This window comes from Oncorhynchus kisutch, linkage group LG10 (genome assembly GCF_002021735.2).
Source record: "Oncorhynchus kisutch isolate 150728-3 linkage group LG10, Okis_V2, whole genome shotgun sequence".
NCBI classification, from domain to species: domain Eukaryota; kingdom Metazoa; phylum Chordata; class Actinopteri; order Salmoniformes; family Salmonidae; genus Oncorhynchus; species Oncorhynchus kisutch.
The window spans coordinates 15,652,884-15,676,135 of NC_034183.2; the positions used below are offsets into that span (position 1 = coordinate 15,652,884).

A 23,252-nucleotide genomic window follows, 5' to 3' on the forward strand; every position below is an offset into this window, starting at 1 on the left:
AAAAATGGCACTGTTTGGCCATAATGACCATCGTTATGTTTGGAGGAAAAAGGGGGAGGCTTGCAAGCCGAAGAACACCATCCCACCCGGGAAGCACGGGGGTGGCAGCATCATGTTGTGGAGGTGCTTTGCTGCAGGAGGGACTGGTGCACTTCACAAAATAGTTGGCATCATGAGGATGGAAAATGATGTGGATATATTGAAGCAACATCTCAAGACATCACATCAGTTAAAGGTTGGTCGCAAATGGGTCTTCCAAATGGACAATGACCCCAATCATACTTCCAAAGTTGTGGCAAAATGGCTTAAGGACAACAAAGTCAAGGTATTGGAGCTCTGTCAGGAGGAATGGGGCAAAATTCACCCAAATTATTGTGGAAGCTTGTGGAAGGCTACCCAAAACATTTGACCCAAGTTAAACAATTTAAAGGCAATGCTACCAAATACTAATTGAGTGTATGTAAACTTCTGACTCACTGTGAATGTGATGAAAGAAAGAAATGCTGAAATAATTCACTCTCTCCACTATTATTCTGACAGTTCACATTCTTAAAGTAAAGTAGTGATCCTAACTGACCTAAGACAGGAATATTTTACTCTGATTAAATGTCAGGATATGTGAAAAACTGAGTTTAAATGTACTTGGCTAAGGTGTATGTAAACTTCCGACTTCAACTGTACATGACATATGTATAACCTCTGACCTCTACCCTAGACATCAATGAGTGTCTGGCCCAGACTGGGCCTTGCCACCCTGGCCAGTCGTGTGTGAACACGGTGGGCTCCTTCACCTGCCAGAGGAACTCTGTCAACTGTGGCCGGGGATACCACCTAAACGACAACGGCAACCGCTGCGTGGGTACGTACGGCTGCCTCACTTACGTACTGAGGCCTCATCGCTCCAGTCTGGGCATAAGGCCCCCTCAAGGTCTCTGTCCTGTGCTATAGTAGACAACCTCAACATCCCCTGGAACCACCGCAGCACTGATAGACGTGCTTCTCTACCACGTTCACTTCCTTTGCTTAGCATTAGGAATCTTACACTGTAGCCTACATTTCCATGTGTTTCTCGTGGCCTCGCTATCTCTCTGCATACCGATGCGGTTTTTTTCTTCCTGTAATATCTTGTGCTCTCTCTCTCTTTGCCCTGGTGTAGATATTGATGAGTGTAAAGGTCCTGATGGAGAGTGTGCAGGCCACGGCTGTATCAACCTGGTAGGATCGTTCCGTTGTGAGTGTAAGATTGGCTTCATCTTCAACAGCATCAGCCGCGTCTGCGAAGGTACATACTGACTTCTTACTCCTTGTAGTTACCTAGTAGTTACAGTGTCGTGTTAGTTGACATAAGCAGGACACCAACAGTCTTGACTGTTTATGACATCTGGTATGTCATCGTAATCACAGCGTTATGTAGGTCTTATGACAAAGGGTTAAAAAATATATTTAAAAAATGAACTGCCAGTTGGGGAACCCTGCTGTAGATATTCAACTTAGTGTCCTTTTCTTCTGTGTCTTAGATATCAATGAGTGCAGGCACTACCCTGGGCGCCTCTGTGCCCACAAGTGTGAGAATGCCGTGGGGTCCTATAAGTGCAGCTGCACCCAAGGCTTCAAGCTGGCCAGCGACGGCAGGAACTGTGATGGTAAGGCAGTCTTCCAATGTTAAGAGTTGTTTAAATCTGAGCTTCCCTCATTGGCCATCTCTTGTTTTGCCTTACTGAAGTTTGTGGTCATGTGTTTTATAGATGTATTTCTCTCTCTCTCTTTGTCTCTCTCTCTTTTTGTCTCTCTCTCTCTCTTTGTCTCTCTCTCACACTCTCTCTCTCACTCTCTCTTAGTCTCTCTCTCTTTGTCTCTCTTACTCTCTCGCTCTCTCTCTCTCTCTTTCTCTGTCTCTCTCCTGGCTATAGATGACTAGTTTTATCTAACTGAGTTATATTGTTGTGTGTAGATCTAAACGAATGTGAGAGCAGCCCTTGCAGTCAAGAGTGTGCCAACGTGTACGGCTCCTACCAGTGCTACTGTCGCCGTGGCTACCAGCTCAGTGACAGGGATGGCATCAACTGTGAAGGTAGGAGATGCTAAAACACATCTAATGAGCCATAGCCTATGGTGTAACCTAATCAGGAGCCCCATTACCCAGGTATTATTTGATTCGACTTCCTGTACCCTTTACATCCTCTATTGTTTGATCTTTCACCTTATCTCCAGACATTGATGAGTGTGCCTTGCCCACCGGGGGTCACATCTGCTCCTACCGCTGCCACAACACCCCCGGGAGCTTCCACTGCAACTGCCCCGCCACCGGCTATACTCTGGCCCCCAATGGACGCAGCTGCCAGGGTAAGTCCTCGCTCCTTATGGGGATGTAGGGGTCCTCAGCAGGGGGGTTGTGGTCATTCTTCAGATCAGAAGACAAATACCAGTAAAGATGGCAGGTAGCCTAGCGGTTAAGAGCATTGGGCCAGAAACTGAAAGTTTGCTGGTTTGAATCCCTGAGGTGAAAAATATGTCGATGTACCCTTGAGCAAGCAACATAACCCTAATTGCTCCTGTAAGTTGCTCTGGATAAGAGCGTCTGCGGGAGTGAATAAAACGTAACACTGATGATTCTGTGAACCAAACTTCCGTAATGAGTAACCTTGCCTGATACCTGAAGACTTGCATTATCTCCCCGAGCTAATGCCTATAGGCTTTAGCTCAGCGGTCTCGTGACACGCAGCGGACGAGGTTTGAACCTAGGTTTCATATTTAAAATGTTTATGGTTCTGAATTGATTAATTTCTCTTCCTGTCCAGATGTTGATGAGTGTGTGACAGGGACACACACCTGCTCTGAGACAGAGAGCTGCTTCAATGTACAGGGTGGATTCAGATGCTTGTCCTTTGAGTGTCCGCCAAACTATCGCCGAGCAGGAGAGAAGTGAGTACCTACCTACCTACCTACCCGAGGACTCTCTCTCAAGTACTGGGGCTATACAGTATACCGGTTTTTAGTTCACAGTATCCCAAGGTCGCCAGGTATGGTGTTCTCAGTTAAGTTGTCATTGACCAAGGCGGATGACTTTATGTAACTCCTTGTTAATCAGGAGAAGAACTCTTTTCACACTACTGAGCCAAACCGAGTGCAGTCAAGCCGAGTATTACTGGGCTGGTCTGGCTCCGCAATGTGAAAGGAAAAATATCCCAGCCAGCACAGTATGGTCAGGTCGGTCCTAAAGTGTGGATCAGGCACAAGTTATTTTATGGCCCCTGCTCTACAGTGTATACACAACCCCAACTCCAACCCCTACCTCTCTATTGAAGCTGTGCATGCCCCCCAATGTGGACTCTTAATGGCTTCAGTTTTAGGGTTCAGTCAAAGGCATGTTCTGTGAAGGCAGTCGAATGACGAAATTTAATATTTTCCTTGAGATGTTCTTGCATGACCCTACAGGGGGCAGTGTGACACATGCTGGTCCACAGAAACACATGAGGCTGACTTTGTCCCTACCCACCTAGCCCCACCCAGCTAGCAGCATGCCATGCACGGCAAATCAAACTTATACCTCTCTTTTGTTCTCTGTTTGTTCTATCTGTCCGTCTTTGTCTTGTCCTGTCCTGTCCTGTCTCTGGCCCCTGTCTCTCTTTACAGTCGTTGTGAACGCTTGCTTTGCAATCAGACTAGCGAGTGCCTGGCCTTGCCTCTGAGAATAACCTACTACCACCTCACCTTCCCCACCAACATCCCCGTGCCCACCAACGTCTTCCGCATGGGCCCGTCCAACACCGTGCCCGGAGACCATGTTCAGATTGCCATCGTCGGCGGCAACAAGGGCGACTTCTTCGGCATGCAGAGAGTGCCCTCTGGTGGCGAGATGGCTGTGACGCGGCCCATCACGGAGCCGCAGGACTTTGAACTGTCTCTGGAGATGAGACTTCTGCGTTACGGCACCACCAGCACCTACCTAGCCAAAGTCCTGGTGTTTGTTGTCCAGGAGCAGCCCATCCTACCATATAACGCTATCCCTGAGTAGAGGGTAGTAGCATATAGCAACAAGAATACGGCAACAACAATGACAGCCAAAAAAGAGCAAACACTGCCATGATAAGCAAGCACAAACACAGTTGACATAGACCAGAAGCAGCATTCTGTCATTTGTCTCCTTGTTTTTGGTCTTATTGTAGTTTTTGTGATTACTGTAGCTAAGTATAGGTCTGCAAAATAGGCCAAATGTAATGTACTCACTTGGAGGTACAGCATTTGAATAGCAGCTAGGTGGCACTCTAGGGCAGGGTATTGAGGTAGTGGCCTGGGGATGCCTATTGATTACTGTATGTAATGGTGTAGTCTGGAGTCCTACAGGATCTTATGGTTGATTTGTTTAATGAAATGTTTTCTATTAAAATTGGACTAGACACAATAGACGTTCAATCCGGATATATATTCTTTTAACATATGTTTACTGGACAGTACCAGAGATCTCATTTTTTATTAGAATATTACATCGCTGGGGGAACTATGACCTGTAAAGCATGTATGCACTTCATGTTTGGGGTAAGTTTATGTGGTTGGTGAAAACATATTTTCAGTGACATAGGTACATCTCTTGAATAGAACTGTGATATTCCAGTAGGTGAGTATCAGTGTTTTAAATAGCATAGTAAATAGCATTTTAAACAGCATATTAGCACTGCCAAGTCATAGTTGATTTGGTTGAAGCAGTTCATTGGTGGATCCACATCCTTCTAATGTGGTCTCACATCCTGACCTAGCCCACTTGATATTTTAGGAATAATGTGAAATGCACATATTGCACTGCATACTGCGGGTGTAAAATCAAGCAGACAGTGACTCAAAGGCAAGCCAGAGTAAGTGACAGGCAATGGGATGCAGTCGTGGAAGACTAGGAAATATGCAAGGCCGAAACATGCTGTTAGGCCACTAGTCAGAGCCTGCCTGGGCTGCGGCTTACAATAACTGTAAATTCAACCATGGGTCCCAGGTTCCTCCCGACCTGTCAGGGCAGTAAGGATGCACCTGTCTAGTCGGGAAATCCATAAAATAAAACATGGTGGTCTGTGCACAGCTACAGATATAGTATCTTAATTTGATCACCCTGTTGCAGGACAACATTCCTGTAACTCAGGAAATGTAAAACCTGTAGTGTATTTGAGGTTTAAAAAGGCTTCTGAAGTTTGTAATTTCCACTTTGAGATTTCAGACTTGATTTTTCCTCATGAAAAATGCATCAACCTCTTCAAAAATGTCTATTAATTATAATCCACAAAATAATTCACATTTCCTGTTGCTGCAAGATTAGTTTCCTTCTGTAGCAAACTGGCTCAAATGAAGATCATACATCTGTAAAGCACAATTCGTTTTTTTTCTCTACTCTGACAGTGAGTTATGGGGATCTGGGTTCTGGCTGGTGGTCTGAACAATTTGTGGCGGAGCAACATCACCGCTTGGAGAATGAATGATGCCCTGCAGTGTTTGTGTTGGGGCGTTATCAATCTACTGACTATAAATAATAATTACCCCAAAAATAAAAGGACTTTGCAGCGCTTGACCAGAGGACTTCCATTCCATCCAACAGTCTGTTTTCCTTTCTGGTCTTGAAGTATTGTTTTTTTCTGTAGGGCTGGGTCTCTCTGGGCCACGTGAGGTGATGAGAGGACAGGAGAATACAAGGGCCCTCCTGTGCCCCCCCCCCCCCCCCCCCCCCCCCCCCCCCCCACACACACACACACAAAGGGCATAATTAGCCCTTCTCTCTACTTGCTGTCTAGTCTTTGATGTACCCTGCTCTGTGTGAGGGCCCATTCACCCTGGGTCATTATAATCTTGTAAATTCACTTTGTGGCCTAGTGGAGCAGAGCGTTCACCCCATCCTCCAGGGCCTGCTCTCTCCTCTTGCTGCTGTTGCTGCAGGCTGAGGTATTATAAACTAGAAGAACATTTGCGGCTTTGGCCTGAACCAAAGCAAAACTTGTACCCTGGCGTTAATTGCTAATTACAAGCCCCTGACTTTTTGTCAGGGGCTTTTCCACTCTCTCCATGAAAGGAGCTGTGCAACCCGAGCCGGGTTCTGGCCTGGGGTTCTGGCTGGGGGTGAGCTGCAGCCTATAGGCCCCACGAGGAGAGACAGAGAGCCATGATGTAGCTATATTATACACTACACTGGAGCAGTGGTGGACGTTCATTGGACCCTATACATGGTACTCTTGGGAACCAGAGCCAAATCATGTATGCACTGGCCAGCTACTTGTCTGTTGGTATTACCTTCCTTTTGAATCCCATCCACACCAGACATTATCAACTGTATAAGCTGCAGGTATGGTATTTTGTCTGTTTAGAATAGGCTCATGGAGAAGCAGAGTTCGTTCGGTAGAGCATGGCACATCCCCACCAAGCAGAGGAGATTATGGCTGACGTTGAGTTGTAGAATTTGTCTTGATATGTTTCGTAACCAGGACCTCCCCAGGGCATTGATGATTTAAATAGAGGTCTCTGTCCCTGGTGCTTGTGGGTGAAAGCCTGCTGAGAAACAGTTCCTCTCAGATTGCAGGACAGGTTCCTGGCAGCATAGCAGCCCTGTTGCTGTAGGCATGTGGGTGGGTGGCATTTGTTTCAGAGAGGTCTCCCCTCACCCTAAGCTGCCACTGATTAGATTGTGAAATAAACAGAGTCTTAAATAATGGGATGAGAGCAGCTCGGAGCGCTTGGGGAGTTGTCTAGTCATGTTCTTCACAATTTAGGAGAATTTTAGAACCCCCCTTGTCCCATAAATTCTCCTCAAGAGATTATCTGATATGAAGCCGGGGACACGCTCAACAAATCCAAATATTTTGCTGCGAGCAACTCATGCATCATTCTCTCCTCATAGTATTTCATATTTCACTTCTCTTCTCCCCACACAACACAACCAGTGCATCAGAAACCAAACCATCAATGGCTACCAGAGCCTCCACTAGCCAGCTACACTCTGGCTACTGTGTGATCTTTGGCTGTCGTTGTTTTATCATTCTTGCTAGCCACATACAGTACCAATGTTTTTTATGTAGAATACTTTATCCAGCATCCCCGCTGTAGTTGGACAGATCGTGTTTGTGTAGCGGTTGTTCCACAGGGTCTGCTGAGTTCTTGATTGTGCAGTGCACTTCTCCCTTGGAATAGGATGCCCTGTCATTTGAGCTTCAGGGGAGGAACCGAAGGCGGTTTGTGCCTTTTTATAATCTCTCCCTAAAGGTCAGAAGTTGTGTGTGTGCATTTGTGTGTGTCCTCTCTCACCAGGGCAAGGGTCGAGCGCTCAGACACCGTCCGCTGTGTGAAGTCGTGCCAGCCCAATGACATCAGCTGTGTCCTGGACCCTGTACACTCCGTCTCCCACACTGTCATCTCCATGCCTACCTTCAGGGAGTTCACCAGGCCTGAAGGTAGGGGTGATCTCTCATGCACTTATTTAGATTACAGCACATTTTTTTTCACTGACAGCATGTTACGTGAAAACATACATATTCCTTTTTATATTATCTTGTTGTCCAAAACCTGTTGACCAAAAAAGCCTGTGATAGACTAGCCTCCTGTCCAGGGGGTGTGCTTATACATCAAGCTGCCTCGCACTACATAATGAGGAGTTATGCTCCTGCTCCCATGAGCTGAAATCCAAGGCTCTTGCAAGGCTACTTACTTACTTGCCAAAAATCAGCTAATGAACTAATTCCTTTGAAAACAACCTATGTGGCATCATTATGAGTCAGAAACAGTTATTGTACCAAACACCTTAGTTAGATGTAAAATTGAGAAATACTGCACCAAACACCTTAGTTAGATGTAAAATTGAGAAATACTGCACCAAACACCTTAGTTAGATGTAAAATTGCACAACTAGAACATCCTCAGCAAAACAGATTTCTTCTGAGAAAGTGAATTAGGCTTCCTCATCTACAGGCATTTTTTTAACCTTTATTTAACTAGGCACGTCAGTTAAGAACAAATTCTTATTTTCAATGACAGCCTAGGAACAGTGGGTTAACTGCCTGTTCAGGGGAAGAATGACAGATTTGTACCTTGTCAGCTCGGGGGTTTGAACTTGCAACCTTCCGGTTACTAGTCCAACGCTCTAACCACTAGGCTACCCTGCCTCCCCAACATCATTACACCAAATGTGGAATCGGTCAGAAAACAAACCTCCAAGACTGAAATCTCGTTTCTCTAATGGGCAACATTAGTGGCTCTTTAAGTGTGTTGTTGACAGTGTAGTGGTAATTCGTGCATCAGACACTTCCTCCTTAACATTCAATATATATATATGAGCTGTGTGCATTCAAACCCTGGGGGACAAGGTTGGTGTGCTGGTAACACCGTTAAGTGTTGCCTAGCCGCTAGACCAAAACCAATGTCTAAGTGTCACTTAGGATGGATCTGACTGACTGACCACTGTAATCACACCCATACAAACCGAGACAAACTTAGTCCTTAGTCCTCATTCTCAACTTCATGGGAAGTTAAGTCCTTGTTGTTTCTCATAAGCTCCTCGTCGGGGTGTTTAGGACTTGCAGGCCTTTAACTGAACAACAGCACTGAACACCCATCATCCCTGTCATGACCCCCTCTGCACACAATAAACCCAGAGCTTAGCTGCCTCCCATTTTATTGTCTTCCTCCGAGGAGAAGTTGGCACGAGCCTGGCCGATTCAATCCCAGCCTGATTATAAGGGTTTAAAGCCCTGTAAAGCTCTTTTGTCTCTAATTGTTATCTTCTTCCAACAGAGATAGTTTTCCTGAGAACCATGTCGATGGCGCACTCCTCCCCCCACATCAGCTCCGACATCGTGTTCGACATCCTGGAGGGAAATGTCCAGAATTCCTTCGACATCGTCAAACGTGAGGAGCACGGCATAATCGTGGGTGAGTGGAAAGAAAGAAGGAGCGAAGGGATGCAGCTAGCTAAGCCATATGCCATTTGACTTGAGTTGAGATCTGAGTAACTCATCAAGTCACAAGGGTCAAATAACAATAGCAGGCAATCACTAGTCCCGAGGCCTCCCTGGATAGACTTTCAAACAAGCGGTTTTCTGACCTAATTTTGCATTGCGTTTTTTATATATACAAACCAAACGCATGTGTGTGTGTCCATGTGAGAGCTGAGTGGAGAGAAGAAGAAGAAGAAGAAGAAAGAGAAGCTTTGGTTTGAGAAGCATGAAATTCTCCATCATAAGGATGCTCCCGTGACACAAGTACATCTGACAATCACTTCCAATGCCATTTGCACCTTAAGCTGTCCTTTGGGTTGTCCTCGGAGACCAATGAAGGACGACTTTCTCTTCTTTCTCCACCAAACATTTTGGCATCAGTTTGTTCCACTGTTCTGCACCATTTAATTCACTTACTGACCGCCATGTTTTTCCATTCCTTAAGCAACAAAGCCCTTCTTCTCCTCAACAGATTATTGTGGCTACGATGTACAGAGATGGCTTATATTTTTGCATATGAAGAAGTCTGGATGGGCATAATATATTTTCATGTGCGTATGTAAATTTATATGATGAATATCTGTCCTTTTTAGGGTTGCAAAATGAGGATTTATTACTGGTGTCTGTAATAATCTCTGGCCCTCTGTGTTGCCTTATCACATGCAAAATATATGAAATAATGAAATAATATTATTTAAAAAAATATATATATATAATGACAGAGCTGTAAAACATTATCCTAAATTTACAAACAATCAATTTAGTGAAAACCATTGACGTTTGAGATGAGGGTTTCAGCATGAAATATCCTTTTGACACACTTATCTATTTCACCGTGTCAATATGTATTTGTTGTCAGTGTTTTGCCGTCAAACTGGTGGCAGTTGTGAACACAGTCAATAGTTGGAAGAGTTGCAGAGTTGATTGAAAATAATGCCTTATTGATTAGATGCTTTTTTCATTAATTAGGCTATTTATTCTTGAACCATATGGTCTATATATTAGAAACTCATGGACAATATGGACACAGAACAAATTAATACTATATATGAATAACGTTTTTAAAAGTTATTCAAGTATAAATTACCAAAGTTACGATAGAGTGACAGATTTTCTGTTAATGACCAAAATTCTTGAATATTCCGGAAACTTTGGTAAATTACCGGTAGCTGTGCAACGCTACTCCTTATACAGACTTTGAGATAGTAATGGTACCCTACTTAACCCGACAATCAAGGATCAGATCCAGTCTGTTGCTGTAGAACAGAGAAGAGAGGAGCCTTGGTGGGTGTGACTGCATGTGGAGCCTCTGTAGTGTAGGAGCACATCCCTTTAGCCTCCACTGGTCTGGTGAGGATCCAGCGCTGCTCACTGTGTCTGAGGGAGATGAACCGAAGCCTGGCTCCAGGAGGATGGGGGTGTACTCGGCCCGGGGATGACGCATAGTTGGGCCTGCCTGGATGTTATTGTTTTGGCTCTGCGATGGGAGGATGGAGGGATGCGGGCAGTGGAAGGAGAGAGTGAGAGATACATACTGTGCTGATGGATGAAAGGATGGCCTGTCACTACGTACCACACAAGGCTGCTGAGGGGAGGACGGCTCATGATAATGGCAGGAACGGAGTCAATGGAATGGCATCCAAACACATGGAAACCATGTTTTTGATGTACTTGATACCATTTCACTAATTGCTGTACCAGCCATTACCACAAACCGGTCCTCCCCAAATAAGGTGCCACCAACCTCTTGTGCTACGTACATCTGTCTCTTCCCAGAATGGAGAGGGAGAAAGAGAGAGTAAACAGAGTGGTGAGTGTACACAAAGATTATTAGTCTAACAACCATACAATACCCACTGGGCACAGATGTCAACCCTCAATGTCTATTACACATTGGTTCAATGTAATTACATTGACCTGACGTGGAAACAACGTTGATTCAACCAGTGTGTGCCCAGTGGGTAGAGTACAGATACCATCTTTTGAGTTTTGTGGTTATCATTTTGTTACTGGGGTAACGGGGAAGGGGTATAATTGGGGTGGGGGGTGGCGGGGGTATAATTGAGCTACCCTTTGGTACTTTGGTACTTGGGACTTACGTCACCCATCCTCAGAGGTTTAACGTGTGTGCATGTTTGTGAGAGAATGTGTGTGACTCTCTCTCTCTCTCTCTGTGTCTCTCTCTCTCTGTGTCTCTCTCTCTCTCTCTGTCTCTTTCTCTCTGTGTCTCTCTCTCTGTCTCTCTCTCTCCCTCTCGACCTCTCTCCCTCTCTCTCTCTCTGTGTTTGTGTGTGTTCGTGCATGTGCAAGAGAGTGTGTGTACGAATATGTGCAGAAGTAATCCTGGGCCCTAGTGATTCATGTGGTTAAATGTATTGTTCCATTTCCCCACACCAGCCCTCAGTGTCTCGTCGAGCATTAGAACGCTTTAAATGGCTACCACATGAAAGGCTTCGCTGCCTTGTTTGTGAGGAGGCTCTTCTCTCCCAAACCCTTGGGGTGCTTATTGGATGCAGCTCTTGCATGTTAGCCATAGTCGTCCATGTTGAGTGGCTCTGCTGACGAGGCTTTGGTCAATAACGGTCTGCTGTGAAGTCTGGTGTCCATGTCGTGATCAGCTATAGGGTTTGTTTTATTCAACTCAGTGGTGGTGCTCCGCGCTGGTTCCTTTGGCTGGTGGCTGTGGCTTAGCTCTGTAGCTAGCTGACGTGTAAACTATCTGTAAGAGTTGCATATGAATCTACTTTATGAACAAGAGGAAAATCCTCCTTTATATTCACCAATAGCGCTTTTAATAGACTGACCACTTTGACCAGGGTAAGCCGTTTAAGTTTGGTACACTGCTACTTTGGGAGAATGATTGAGTTTGTTCTCTGTTTCACACGCTGATGCACAGTCTTACCCATACACACACACAAACACTGACGCACAGTCTCACCCATACACACACACTGACGCACAGTCTCACCCATACACACACACACTGATGCACAGTCTCACCAATACACACACACACACACACACACACACACACACACTGATGAACAGTCTCACCAATACACACACACACACACTGACGCACAGTCTCACCCATAAACACACACACACTGACGCACAGTCTCACCCATACACACACACACACACTGACGCACAGTCTCACCCATAAACACACACACACTGACGCACAGTCTCACCCATACACACACACACACACACACTGATGCACAGTCTCACCCATGCACACACACACACTGGATATACAACGACTCACACACTGCGAGAGAGCCGCACAACTCTTCCCTAGTCATCCATCAGTGTCACGCGAGAGGTTTTCCCAGCTCTGTCACGTCTGGGTGACAGCCTTGACAGCCAGCCGCATCTGTGCAAACACAACAGCCCGTCAACGCTTGGGAAAAACATGATCACAACCAATCATACACTCACAGAATCCAGTGTCCTGGAGCCCAGTAACTAGCCTAGCACCACGTACAGCCAGGACCACACAGCAGATGTCTTACTGAGTCTACAGCCCTCCAGGTAGAGCTGAAGTAGATCCAGCTTGGTGGTATGTCATCACTAAGACAACATCTCTGGCACATCAGATGATGCATATTGGGAAAGACAAACAGTGAGGGAAAAGGTATGCATTACTCAGACTCTCTTGCACTGTCATCTGATTAGGGCAGACTGTTTGATGACGACGTCTGTTTGAAGGGACATGATGATAATAGGATGATTGATTCTGGCAGCCAGCCAGAACTGCAGAGCTACTCCCTTTAAAAACAACAGTTCTGTGGTCTACAGCACGAGGAGCAGGTGGTCCGGAATCAGGGGCTTTCCTGTGATGCAGCATGCGGTGGTGGTAGTGTGTGTGTGTGTGGCGTGCTACAGATTGGTGGTGGTCTCTCCATTTGTCTCCATGGTGTTGGTGGTTCCCCCTGTTTGACTTTGTCTGCCCAGCCACGCTTTCACAGTGGGATTAATATTGTCTTAACAACACTCCCAGTGAACGCATGGTGTGGATGGACTGAGCTCACGTCATGCTCCTGTTAGCAGGCAGAGGTAGCTATGGTTTGAATGGGTCTGTGGGTGGGACTTGGGCTGAGGCTGTGACTGTGGGTGGGAATGGGGCTGAGGCTAATGTAGCATCGTGTGAAATATGTGGGAGAAGAATAAGGATAAGGATGGATGCTAGAAGAAGTAGCATCTTCTTCACAGAAGGGCAACAATTTTTCCTCTGGCCACCGTGAGAGTGGGGAAGTGAGCAAACCATCACAGGCAAGTTCCTAAACCTCATCCTTTGGTGAATCTGGTATGTTCCGTTAGTAAATCAAACCTTCCGTCAATGGGCCACTTACTGGACTGAAGACTGAGACGCCACAGCAAGATTCCAACCATTCTAGAACGCAGGTAGAAATATGCCTCTGTGGTTCTGAGTTATACACAGATAATATGAAAGGCCTATTTACGATGTCATTGGCACAGAGGTGACAGGCTCACCATGTCCATTAGCTCCATGAATGAAGGAGTGAGCTCACTGTCTGTGTCTGGTCAGGTACTTTGTGCTGGTGGCGGTCAATGGAGCCGTTCACAGCAGCTAGTGGAATTTGGGCCTGGTGTGTCAGAGCAGGTGTTAAGGACACAGTGGGGCTTGAGGCTCTAGTCTAGGTGTGCTTCCTAAAGGGCACCCTATTAGTTACCTGGTCGAAAGACAAGTAATGCTCTATATAGGGAATAGGGTGACATTTCAGACGAACTCTAGCTTGTGGTTGAGTGTATTAGAATGAAGGGAGCTAAGGACAGAAATCTGCAGATTATATAGTGTGATAAGCAGAGAAAGCCTCCTCGCGGCAGAGAGAGAGAGAGACAGAGAGAGAGAGAGAGAGAGAGAGAGGTTATCTGTCTGTCAGGGGATGATCATGAATTATGACATGGAATCAGCAGGCCCACCAGAGCGGGCCAAGCCCATGAGGAATCCCTGCCTGCCTGTCACTGAGGGGATTAGTACAGCTAATCAAAACAGTGTCTTCTCCACCCGACAACCCCACAGCATAGCAAAACACACAAGGCCTTCTCTTCCCGGGGTGGTCTACACTGATGTTTGATAGTGTTACACGTCACATGCACACACAGAATGTACAGTGCATTCGGAAAGTAGTCAGACCCCTTGACTTTTTCCACATTATGTTACGTTATAACCTTATTCTAAAATATATGAAATTATATCCCCCCCCTCATCAATCTAACTACAATACCACATAACGTATTTTTTTACATAAGTATTCAGACCCTTTACTCAGTACTTTGTTGAAGCACCTTTGGCAGCGATTACAGCCTCGAGCCTTCTTGGGTATGATGCTGCAAGCTTAGCTCATCTGTATTTGGGGAGTTTCTCCCATTCTTCTCTGCAGATCCTCTCAAGCTCTGTCAGATTGGATGGGGAGCATGGCTGCTCAGCTATTTTCAGGTCTCTCCAGAGATCGGGTTCAAGTCTGGGCTCTGGCTGGGCCACTCAAGGACATTCAGAGACTTGTCCCGAAGTCACTCCTGTGTTGTCTTGACTGTCTGCTTAGGGTTGTTATCCTGTTGGAAGGTGAACCTTCGCCCCATTCTGAGGTACCGAGCACTCTGGAGCAGGTTTTCATCAAGGATCTCTCTGTACTTCGCTCCTTTCATCTTTCTCTCGATCCTGACAAGTCTCCCAGTCCCTGCTGCTGAAAAAACATCCCCACGGCATGATGCTGCCACCACCATGCTTCACCGTAGTGATTATGCCAGGTTTCTTCCAGATGTGATGCTTGGCATTCAGGCCAAAGAGTTCAATCTTGGTATCATCAGACCAGAGAATCTTCTTTCTCAAGGTCTGAGAGTCCTTTAGGTGACTTGTGGCAAACTCCAAGTGGGCTGTCATGTGCCTGTTACTGAGGAGTGGCTTCCGTCTGGCCACTACCATAAAGGCCTGATTGGTGGAGTGCTGCAGAGATACTTGTCCTTCTGGAAGGAACTCTGGAGCTCTGTCTGAGTGACCATCAGGTTCTTGGTCAACTCCCTGAACAAGGTCCTTCTCCCTGATTGCTCAGGTTTGGCCGGGCGGTCAGCTGTAGGAAGAGTCTTGGTGGTTCCAAACTTCTTCCATTTAAGAATGATGGAGGCCACTGTGTTCTTGGGGACCTTCAATGCTGCAGACATTTTTTGGTACCCTTCCCCAGATCTGTGCCTCGACACAATCCTGTCTCGGAGCTCTACGGACAACTGTCAACTGTGGGACCTTATATAGACAGGTGTGTGCCTTTCCAAATCATGTCCAATCAATTGAATTTACATCAGGTGGACTCCAATCAAGTTGTAGAAACATCTCAAGGATGATCAATGCAAACAGGATGTCTCATAGAAAAGGGTCTGAATACTTATGTAAATAAGGTTTTTTATTTTTTATAAGTTTGCAAACATTTCTAAAAACCTGTTTTTGCTTTGTCATTATGGGGTATTGTGTGTAGATTGATGAGGAAGAAAACGTATTTAATGCATTTTAGAATAAGGCTGTAACGTAACAAAATGTGGAAAAAGTCAAGGGGTCTGAATACTTTCCGAATATACTGCATGTATATTTGCACTCCTCTGAAAACACCTGCACATACACTGTGTGCCTACACCCCCCCCCCCCCCCCCCCACACACACACACAGTTGACCGAGAACCTGTACACACACATTGACACACCATTGATTCTTGCTGTAAGTGTATACAAATAATTTGCCATACATAGCTAGCTATGTACTTTTCTTCCTCCCCTTTGCTTTCCACTTGATTTGTATTGACTTGTTCATCATCCCTCCCAAGTATCTCCACAGCCACGCTGCTACATTTTCAGTTTTATTGTGAATATTTATATTTGAGTAATTTATTATCACTTTATCTAAACTTTATGTCTTTTTGACTAATACAGATAAAAGGTATCAGGAGATTCTGGCATAACGTATCTGTTTATCAAAAATGGATCCAAAAAAGGATATACGCGTGTTGAGGAATCTGTTTCCAAGTCTACCAAATCCAGCATCATCTTTGACATTGGATGTTTTAATGCCATGTTTTGAGATGTAGATTGAGTGCTATCGTCTACTGTGTCCGGTGGTTAGGTTACTGTATAAGGTCACTTTTATTACGATGTGAAGGTCACGATGGAGATAATGCTACATGGGCAATTCCACGGAAACGGAGTGAATAATAATAACAATAATAATGTACAAAAACACATTTACTTGAAGAACAGTGCAGATTGGTTTGGTAAAGTTTGGTAACAGAATGACAGTTTGTGCGGTTTGTTCTGTCATTCTGTTACCGAACTTTGCATCTGTCTCAGCATCATTCTGTTACCTTGAAATTTGCCTATATGCTACTATATCATCAATGTTACTCATTCATCAAACAACCACGGAAAATAGAAAGTCCAAGAAAAGCTCAATTCTTTTCCTTCCAGCTAGCAACTTTTTCAATGATGTCACAACAGTGGAGAAGGACTACATGCGTCCAGCACGGTCCCACGGTTCATTTGGGAGAGATCTGTAACTATGACTCAGTCATCGCTAATTGACCTTGAAATACCAAACCACACAAGCTCGCTTTTCAGACCGGGGTTGTGCAGCTCTCACGTCCCCTTTGGAGTGGTCAGGAGCTATACCAAACACACAAGAAAGGCCAGTCAGGCCCGTGCCCTATAGTCCGGTCCCCAAGGAGCCTGTATGCTAATCCTAGGCTTCCCTCAGAGCGGACTGGGCCTGGGCCTGGGAAAAGCTGTGCTCTGCCTGGCCCCTTTCCAATGGTTTTACAGCACTGAGCATGCATCACACCACGGCCAGCGTGTGATTATACAATAATGTGGCGAGGCCGACGCATACTTTGTTTTCTGGTGTTAAACCCGTTCATTTAGGATTTTGTCATACACTTCCTCGCCGAGTTGTAGAAACATACACTTCCTCGCCGAGTTGTAGAAACCAGAAAACCCTGAAATTGTACTGTTTACATGTAACCCTTCAATATTGTAGCTCTCGCAGCCATAGAGGATGACAAATGCCTCCTGGCATTTGCTTCATTTTGTTTTGTGGCAGTGTTGTCTCGCGCTTCTACCATGTATTTAAGGTTATTTTCTAATTACGGGCTATTTTATGGTGTGGTGGAATGTTCTGGGGAACAGGGAGTTTGAGCGGCTGTGTGTTTGATGGAGGTTGGAACATGGTGGGGTCACCTCTGCACCCTGCTGCAGATAAACTACCTCAGCAACAGAACGACGCAATCCCGACTCCCAGGGATACCGGAGCAGAGTGCTTTCAGACATACTGTAAGCCTACTATCAGATCCTGGAATGAACTACATACACAAAGTAGAGGAGAGATGATATCAGTGAGCGATTTGGTATTTTCATTTTTTAAAACTTGTACAGGCCTGCACCTCAATTAATGACGATAGGATTGCATCAAAGTGAAACCTGTTAGCGTTGTGGTCAGGCTTTCACCTCACCACAGCTCGTGACTGAGTGAAATATTTGCAATGATTATGTGGCTCTGGTGGTTTGGTTTCACATCAGGTTCATAGCTAGTATGTTGAGCTCCAGTTGTCACTGTAGATGCCTTGCCTTCATGGAGGATACATTAGTCTGTGTGCTGTGGATGTGAAACATGCCGATGGACAGAGCCCTTATGAGGCTCCTACTTCAGAGTGTCAAATCTGAACTGCTCTGATTGCGCAATTAAAACATGGGATGATTGAGAGGAACAACTAGAATCTACAGCTCCGAGAGCTGCTGCACGTCACTGATAAATGACTACAAGTAAGCTGCTGACAGTAGAACTGAGCACAGTACCTGAGAAAGGACTGAGCAGCATCAGCTTCAAAACACAATCTTGTCACGTTTTTGCAAAAATTAAAACATCACAATATACAATATGTTTTTGTCAATGCATTGCATTCACTGGGAAGAAATGAGTGTCACCGAGTTGACGTTTTTGTTCATGCATTGCATTCACTGGGAAGAAATGAGTGTCACCGAGTTGACGTTTTTGTTCATGCATTGCATTCACTGGGAAGAAATGAGTGTCACCGAGTTGACGTTTTTGTTCATGCATTGCATTCCATTTGAAAAGATGAGTGTCACAGGGTTGACAGACGGACACACTCATAGACAAGCAGGCAGGCAAACAGTTTCACCAAGTCAATCTAAAATATTGTGAATGATATCCTCTTTATAAGGCTCTTAGTCTCTACATTTTCAAGTGCTTTTGGGCCAATTGAATTCATATTTCATATGTCGGGTCATGACCATCCTCTGGTAACAAATATGTAATACTTAGCAATATGCAACCTTTTTAACCCTTCAGAAATGCCCCTTTCACCGCCATTTAAGTCCCTTCATTTATTCATAGGAAGCGGAAATACAATGCAAGGCCCACAATGTACATTCTTCAACAATACCCTGAATTTACTGTTCTACAGAGGGTTGAATCAAGTGTTTTTGTGTAACTGCAGGGAGAAAATGAAGGACCATGTTGAGAATGAATTAAGCCACTTCCCATAGCCACAGGAAGCTGAACCTAAACAGAGGGCATACCTATAAGGTCCCAATGGGTTGTTCGGAAGGACAGTTGGCTAGCACAATCGCAGTCTTTTGGGGGTTCAAGGTTATGTGAGGGTTGTATGTAAAACTTTCTATGGAAGAAGGCCTTGTTCTCTGTGAAGTTTTCACTGTGAAGAGTTAATTTCACATGGTCACGTGTAGGCTTGCGTTCATCGTGTGCTTCTGCTGAACGATCCCATACATGAGTTGTGTTTCTAGACTCAACTGTTCTTCCGATGTCACATAATGACGCCGGAGGGGAGGGCTGCCGTCTTATCCGCTCTTAACCAACCATGCACTTTTGATTGTTTTTTCGTGTTGTTCATAACTTGTTTTGTACATAATGTTGCTGCTACCGTCTCTTATGACCGAAAAGAGCTTCTGGACATCAGAACTGAAATTGCTCACCTCAAATTGGACGATTCTTCTTCAATGAGTTGGGTGGGATGGATATAATACAGACACCCAACCAGGCCCAGATCCCTATGATTCGCTGGAAAAGGTTTTGTGGAAAGAGATCAGGATGTCTTGTGAGGATCAGGGGACGAGTGGCTAATCTGCCCTGGCCTTCCGTTCTACCAGCTAACGTTCAATCGCTGGAAAATAAATGGGACGAACTGAAAGCATGTATATCTTACCAACAACTGTAATATGTTTCACCGAGTCGTGGATGAACGACGACATTAAGAACATACAGCTCGCGGGTTATACACTCTATCGGCAGGACAAAACAGCAGCCTCTGGTAAGACACAGGGCGGGGGCCTGTGCATATTTGTAAACAATAGCTGGTGCACAATATCTAAGGAAGCCTCAAGGTTTTGCTGCCTGAGGTAGAGTATCTCATGATATGCTGTCGACCACACTATCTATCTAGAGAGTTTTCCTCTGTATTTTTCGTAGCTGTCTACGCCCTCCATTTGGCAAATATGACCATAACTATATCCTCCTGATTCCTGCTTACAAGCAAAAATTAAAGCAGGATGCACCAGTGACTCGGTCTATAAAAAAAGTGGTCAGATGAAGCAGATGCTAAACTACATGACTGTTTTGCTATCACAGACTGGAATATGTTCCTGGATTCTTCCGATGGCATTGAGGAGTACACCAGCCACTGACTTTATGAATAAGTGCATCGAGGATGTCGTCCCCACAGTGACTGTACGTACATACCCCAACCAGAAGCCATGGATTACAGGCCACATTCACACTGAGGTAAGGGTTTAGCTGCCGCTTTCAAGGAGCTGGACTCTAATAGCAATCCCGCTATGCCCTCTGATGAACCATCAAACAGGCAAAGCGTCATTACAGGACTAAGATCGAATCGTACTACACCGGCTCCTACGCTTGTCGGATGTGGCAGGGCTTGCAAACTATTACACACTACAAAGGGAAGCACAGCTGAGAGCTGCCCAGTGACACAAGCCTACCAGACGAGCTAAATAACTGCTATGCTCGCTTCGAGGCAAGTAACACTGAAACATGCATGAAAGCATCAGCTGTTCCAGACGTCTGTGTTATGGCGCTCTATGCAGTCGATGTGAGTAAGCCCTTTAAACAGGTCAACATTCACAAGGCCGCTGGACCAGATGGATTACCAGGACGTGTACTCCGAGCATGCGCTGACCAACTGTCAATTGTCTTCACTGACATGTTCAACCTCTCCCTGTCTGAGTCTGCAATACCAACATGTTTCGAGCAGAACACCATAGTCCCTGTGCCCAAGAACACTAAGGTAACCTGCCTAAATGTCTACCGACCCATAGCACTCACGTCTGTAGCCATGAAATGCTTTGAAAGGCTGGTCATGGCTCACAACACCATTATCCCAGAAACCCCATCCCACTCATTCCAATTTCCATACCACACCAACAGATCCACAGATGATACAATCTCTATTGCACTCCACACTGCCTTTCCCAACTGGACAATAGGAATGCTTATGTTGGAATGCTATTCATTGACTACAGCTCAGCGTTCAACACCATAGTGCCCTCAAAGCTCATCACTAAGCTAAAGACCCTGGGACTAAACACCTCTTTAACTGGATCCTGGACTTCCTGACGAGCCGCCCCCAGGTGGTAAGGGTAGGTAACACCCCATCTGCCACGCTGATCCTCAACACGGAGACCCCTCAGGGAAGCGTGCTCAGTCCCCTCCTGTACTCCCTGTTCACTCATGACTGCATAGCCGGGGACGACTCCAACACCATAATTAAGTTTGCCGATGACACAACACAGACAACGATGAGACAGCCTATAGGGAGGAGGTCAGAGACCTGACTGTGTGGTGCAAGGACAATAACCTCTCCCTCAACGTGATCAAGACAAAGGGGATGATTGTAGACTACAGGAAAAGGAGGACCGAGCACACACCCATTCTCATCGATTGGGCTGTAGCGGAACAGGTTGAGAGCTTCAAGTTCCTTGGCGTCCACATCACCAACAAACTAACATGGTCCAAGCACACCAAGCCAGTCGTCAAGAGGGCACGACAAAACCTATTCCCCTGAAGGAGACTGAAAAGATTTGGAATGGGTCCTCAGATCCTCAAAAGGTTTTACAACTGCACCATCGAGAGCATCCTGACGGGTTGCATCACTGCCTGGTATGGCAACTGCTCGGCCTCCGACCGCAAGGCACTACAGAGGGTAATGCGTACTGCCTAGTAGGCCAAGCTTCCTGCCATTCAGAAACTCTATACCAGGCAGTGTCAGAGGAAGGCCCTAAAAATGGTCAAAGACTCCAGCCACCCTAGTCGTAGACTGTTCTCTCTGCTACCGCAGGGAAAGTGGTACCTGAGCGTCAAGTCTAGGTCCAAGAGGTTTCTAAACAGCTTTAACCTCCAAGCCATATGACTCCTGAACAGCTACTCAAATGGCTAACCAGACTATTTGCATTAACAGTACCCCCGTGACAGTACCCCCCCGACGCACTGCACAAGCAATGCAATGACACCGGCCTCGAGGACATTCACAGGAACGCAGTGCGGGTCAATCAGGACCCGTTGCAGCTGCCGAAGTTGCGTCGTCATTGGACGGGCTAGTTGTTGCTGCCAAAGTTGTGGCGGCGTAGTTCGGACCAGTAGCAGTGGCGTCGGACGCCCCAGTTGTGGCATCGTCGGACGGACCAGTTGTAGCTGCTGAAGTTGTGCCATCGAACGGACCCATTGTGGTGAAGTCAGACGACACAGTTGCAGCTGCCGAAATTGCAGCGGTGCCGGACGGACCAGTCGCAGCGTCGTTGGACGGGTCATTTGCGCGGTCTCCCTGAATATTAGATTATTCTGTCACGCTGGTATGAGAAGATTCGGGAGACAAGCACAGTAATGTGTAATGTTTTTTATTCAGCCCTAATGACGGCATGCCGTGTAAAGGCAAGGGGACGAAGACCAAACACACATGTAACAAAACACAGGGTTGAAACCCAAACAAAAGAGCGAGGAGTACCTCGAATAAATAACACAAGCGCACAATGATTATCACACGGGCCGAGTCCCATAATCATCTGCGCAATCCACAAGGGCACAAAAGCCCAAAACACACAGCACAGGTACTCACACGCACCAACGGACATAGTAACAATAATCAACACCACCATGGTGAACAAAGGGCACATATATACAAATAAAATCAGTGGGAATTGGGGCCAGGTGTGCGCAATGAGAGTTCCGGAGGGATCCGTGAAACTGTTGTTGATTTACTTCTGTGTTTTAGGTCGTTGTCATGTTGCATCACCCAACTTTTGTTGAGATTCAATTGTCGGACAGATAGCCTAACGTTCTCCTGCAAAATGTCTTGATAAACTTGGGAATACATTTTCCCGTTGATGATAGCAAGCTGTCCAGGCCCTGAGGCAGCAAAGCAGCCCCAAACCATGATGCTCCCTCCACCATACTTTACAGTTGGGATGAGGTTTTGATGTTGGTGTGCTGTGCCTTTTTTCTCCACACATAGTGTTGCGTGTTCCTTCCAAACAACTCAACTGTAGTTTCATCTGTCCACAGAATATTTTGCCAGTAGAACATCCAGGTGGAACATCCAGGTGCTCTTTTGCGAACCACAGACGTGCGGCAATGTTTTTTTTAGAAAGCAGTGGCTTCTTCCGTGGTGTCGTCCCATGAACACCATTCTTGTTTAGTGTTTTACGTATCATAGACTTGTCAACAGAGATGTTAGCATATTCCAGAGATTTCTTTAAGTCTTTAGCTGACACTCTAGGATTTTTCTAAACCTCATTGAGCACTCACTGTGCTTTTGCAGTCATCTTTACAGGACAGCCACTCCTAGGGAGAGTAGCAACAGTGCTGAACTTTCTCAATTTATAGACAAATTGTCTTACCGTGGACTGATGAACATCAAGGCTTTTAGAGATACTTTTGTAACCCTTTCCAGCTTTATGCAAGTCAACAATTCTTAATCTTAGGTCTTCTGATATCTCTTTTGTTTGAGGCATGGTTCTCATCAGGCAATGCTTCTTGTGAATAGCAAACTCAAATTTTATAAGTGTTTTTTATAGGGCAAGGCAGCTCAAACCTACCTCTCCAATCTCGTCTCATTGATTGGTCTCAAGGTTAGCTGACTCCTGACTCCAAGCTCTTAGCTTTTGGAGAAGTCATTAGCCTAGGGGTTCACCTACTTTTTCCAACCTACACTGTGAATGTTTACAAGATGTATTCAATACAGACAAGAA

General features: G+C 45.7%; 1 protein-coding gene across 2 annotated transcripts in view; it reads left to right on the forward strand.

Annotated features, from left to right (window-relative positions):
• The window catches only part of LOC109897819 (fibulin-1-like), a 42,360-nt gene that overhangs the window by 12,008 nt on the left and 7,100 nt on the right, over nucleotides 1–23,252 (forward strand). Inside the window, exons 9-16 of one of the 2 annotated variants that reach the window (XM_020492414.2) lie at nucleotides 716–859; nucleotides 1,157–1,282; nucleotides 1,518–1,643; nucleotides 1,952–2,071; nucleotides 2,212–2,343; nucleotides 2,799–2,922; nucleotides 7,276–7,418; nucleotides 8,755–8,892. In XM_020492414.2, coding sequence (XP_020348003.1) covers nucleotides 716–859; nucleotides 1,157–1,282; nucleotides 1,518–1,643; nucleotides 1,952–2,071; nucleotides 2,212–2,343; nucleotides 2,799–2,922; nucleotides 7,276–7,418; nucleotides 8,755–8,892 — 1,053 coding nt within the window. Of the gene's footprint in view, nucleotides 1–715; nucleotides 860–1,156; nucleotides 1,283–1,517; nucleotides 1,644–1,951; nucleotides 2,072–2,211; nucleotides 2,344–2,798; nucleotides 2,923–3,633; nucleotides 5,547–7,275; nucleotides 7,419–8,754; nucleotides 8,893–23,252 lie in introns of those variants that run through there. The other variant, XM_020492416.2, reaches the window with a different exon arrangement.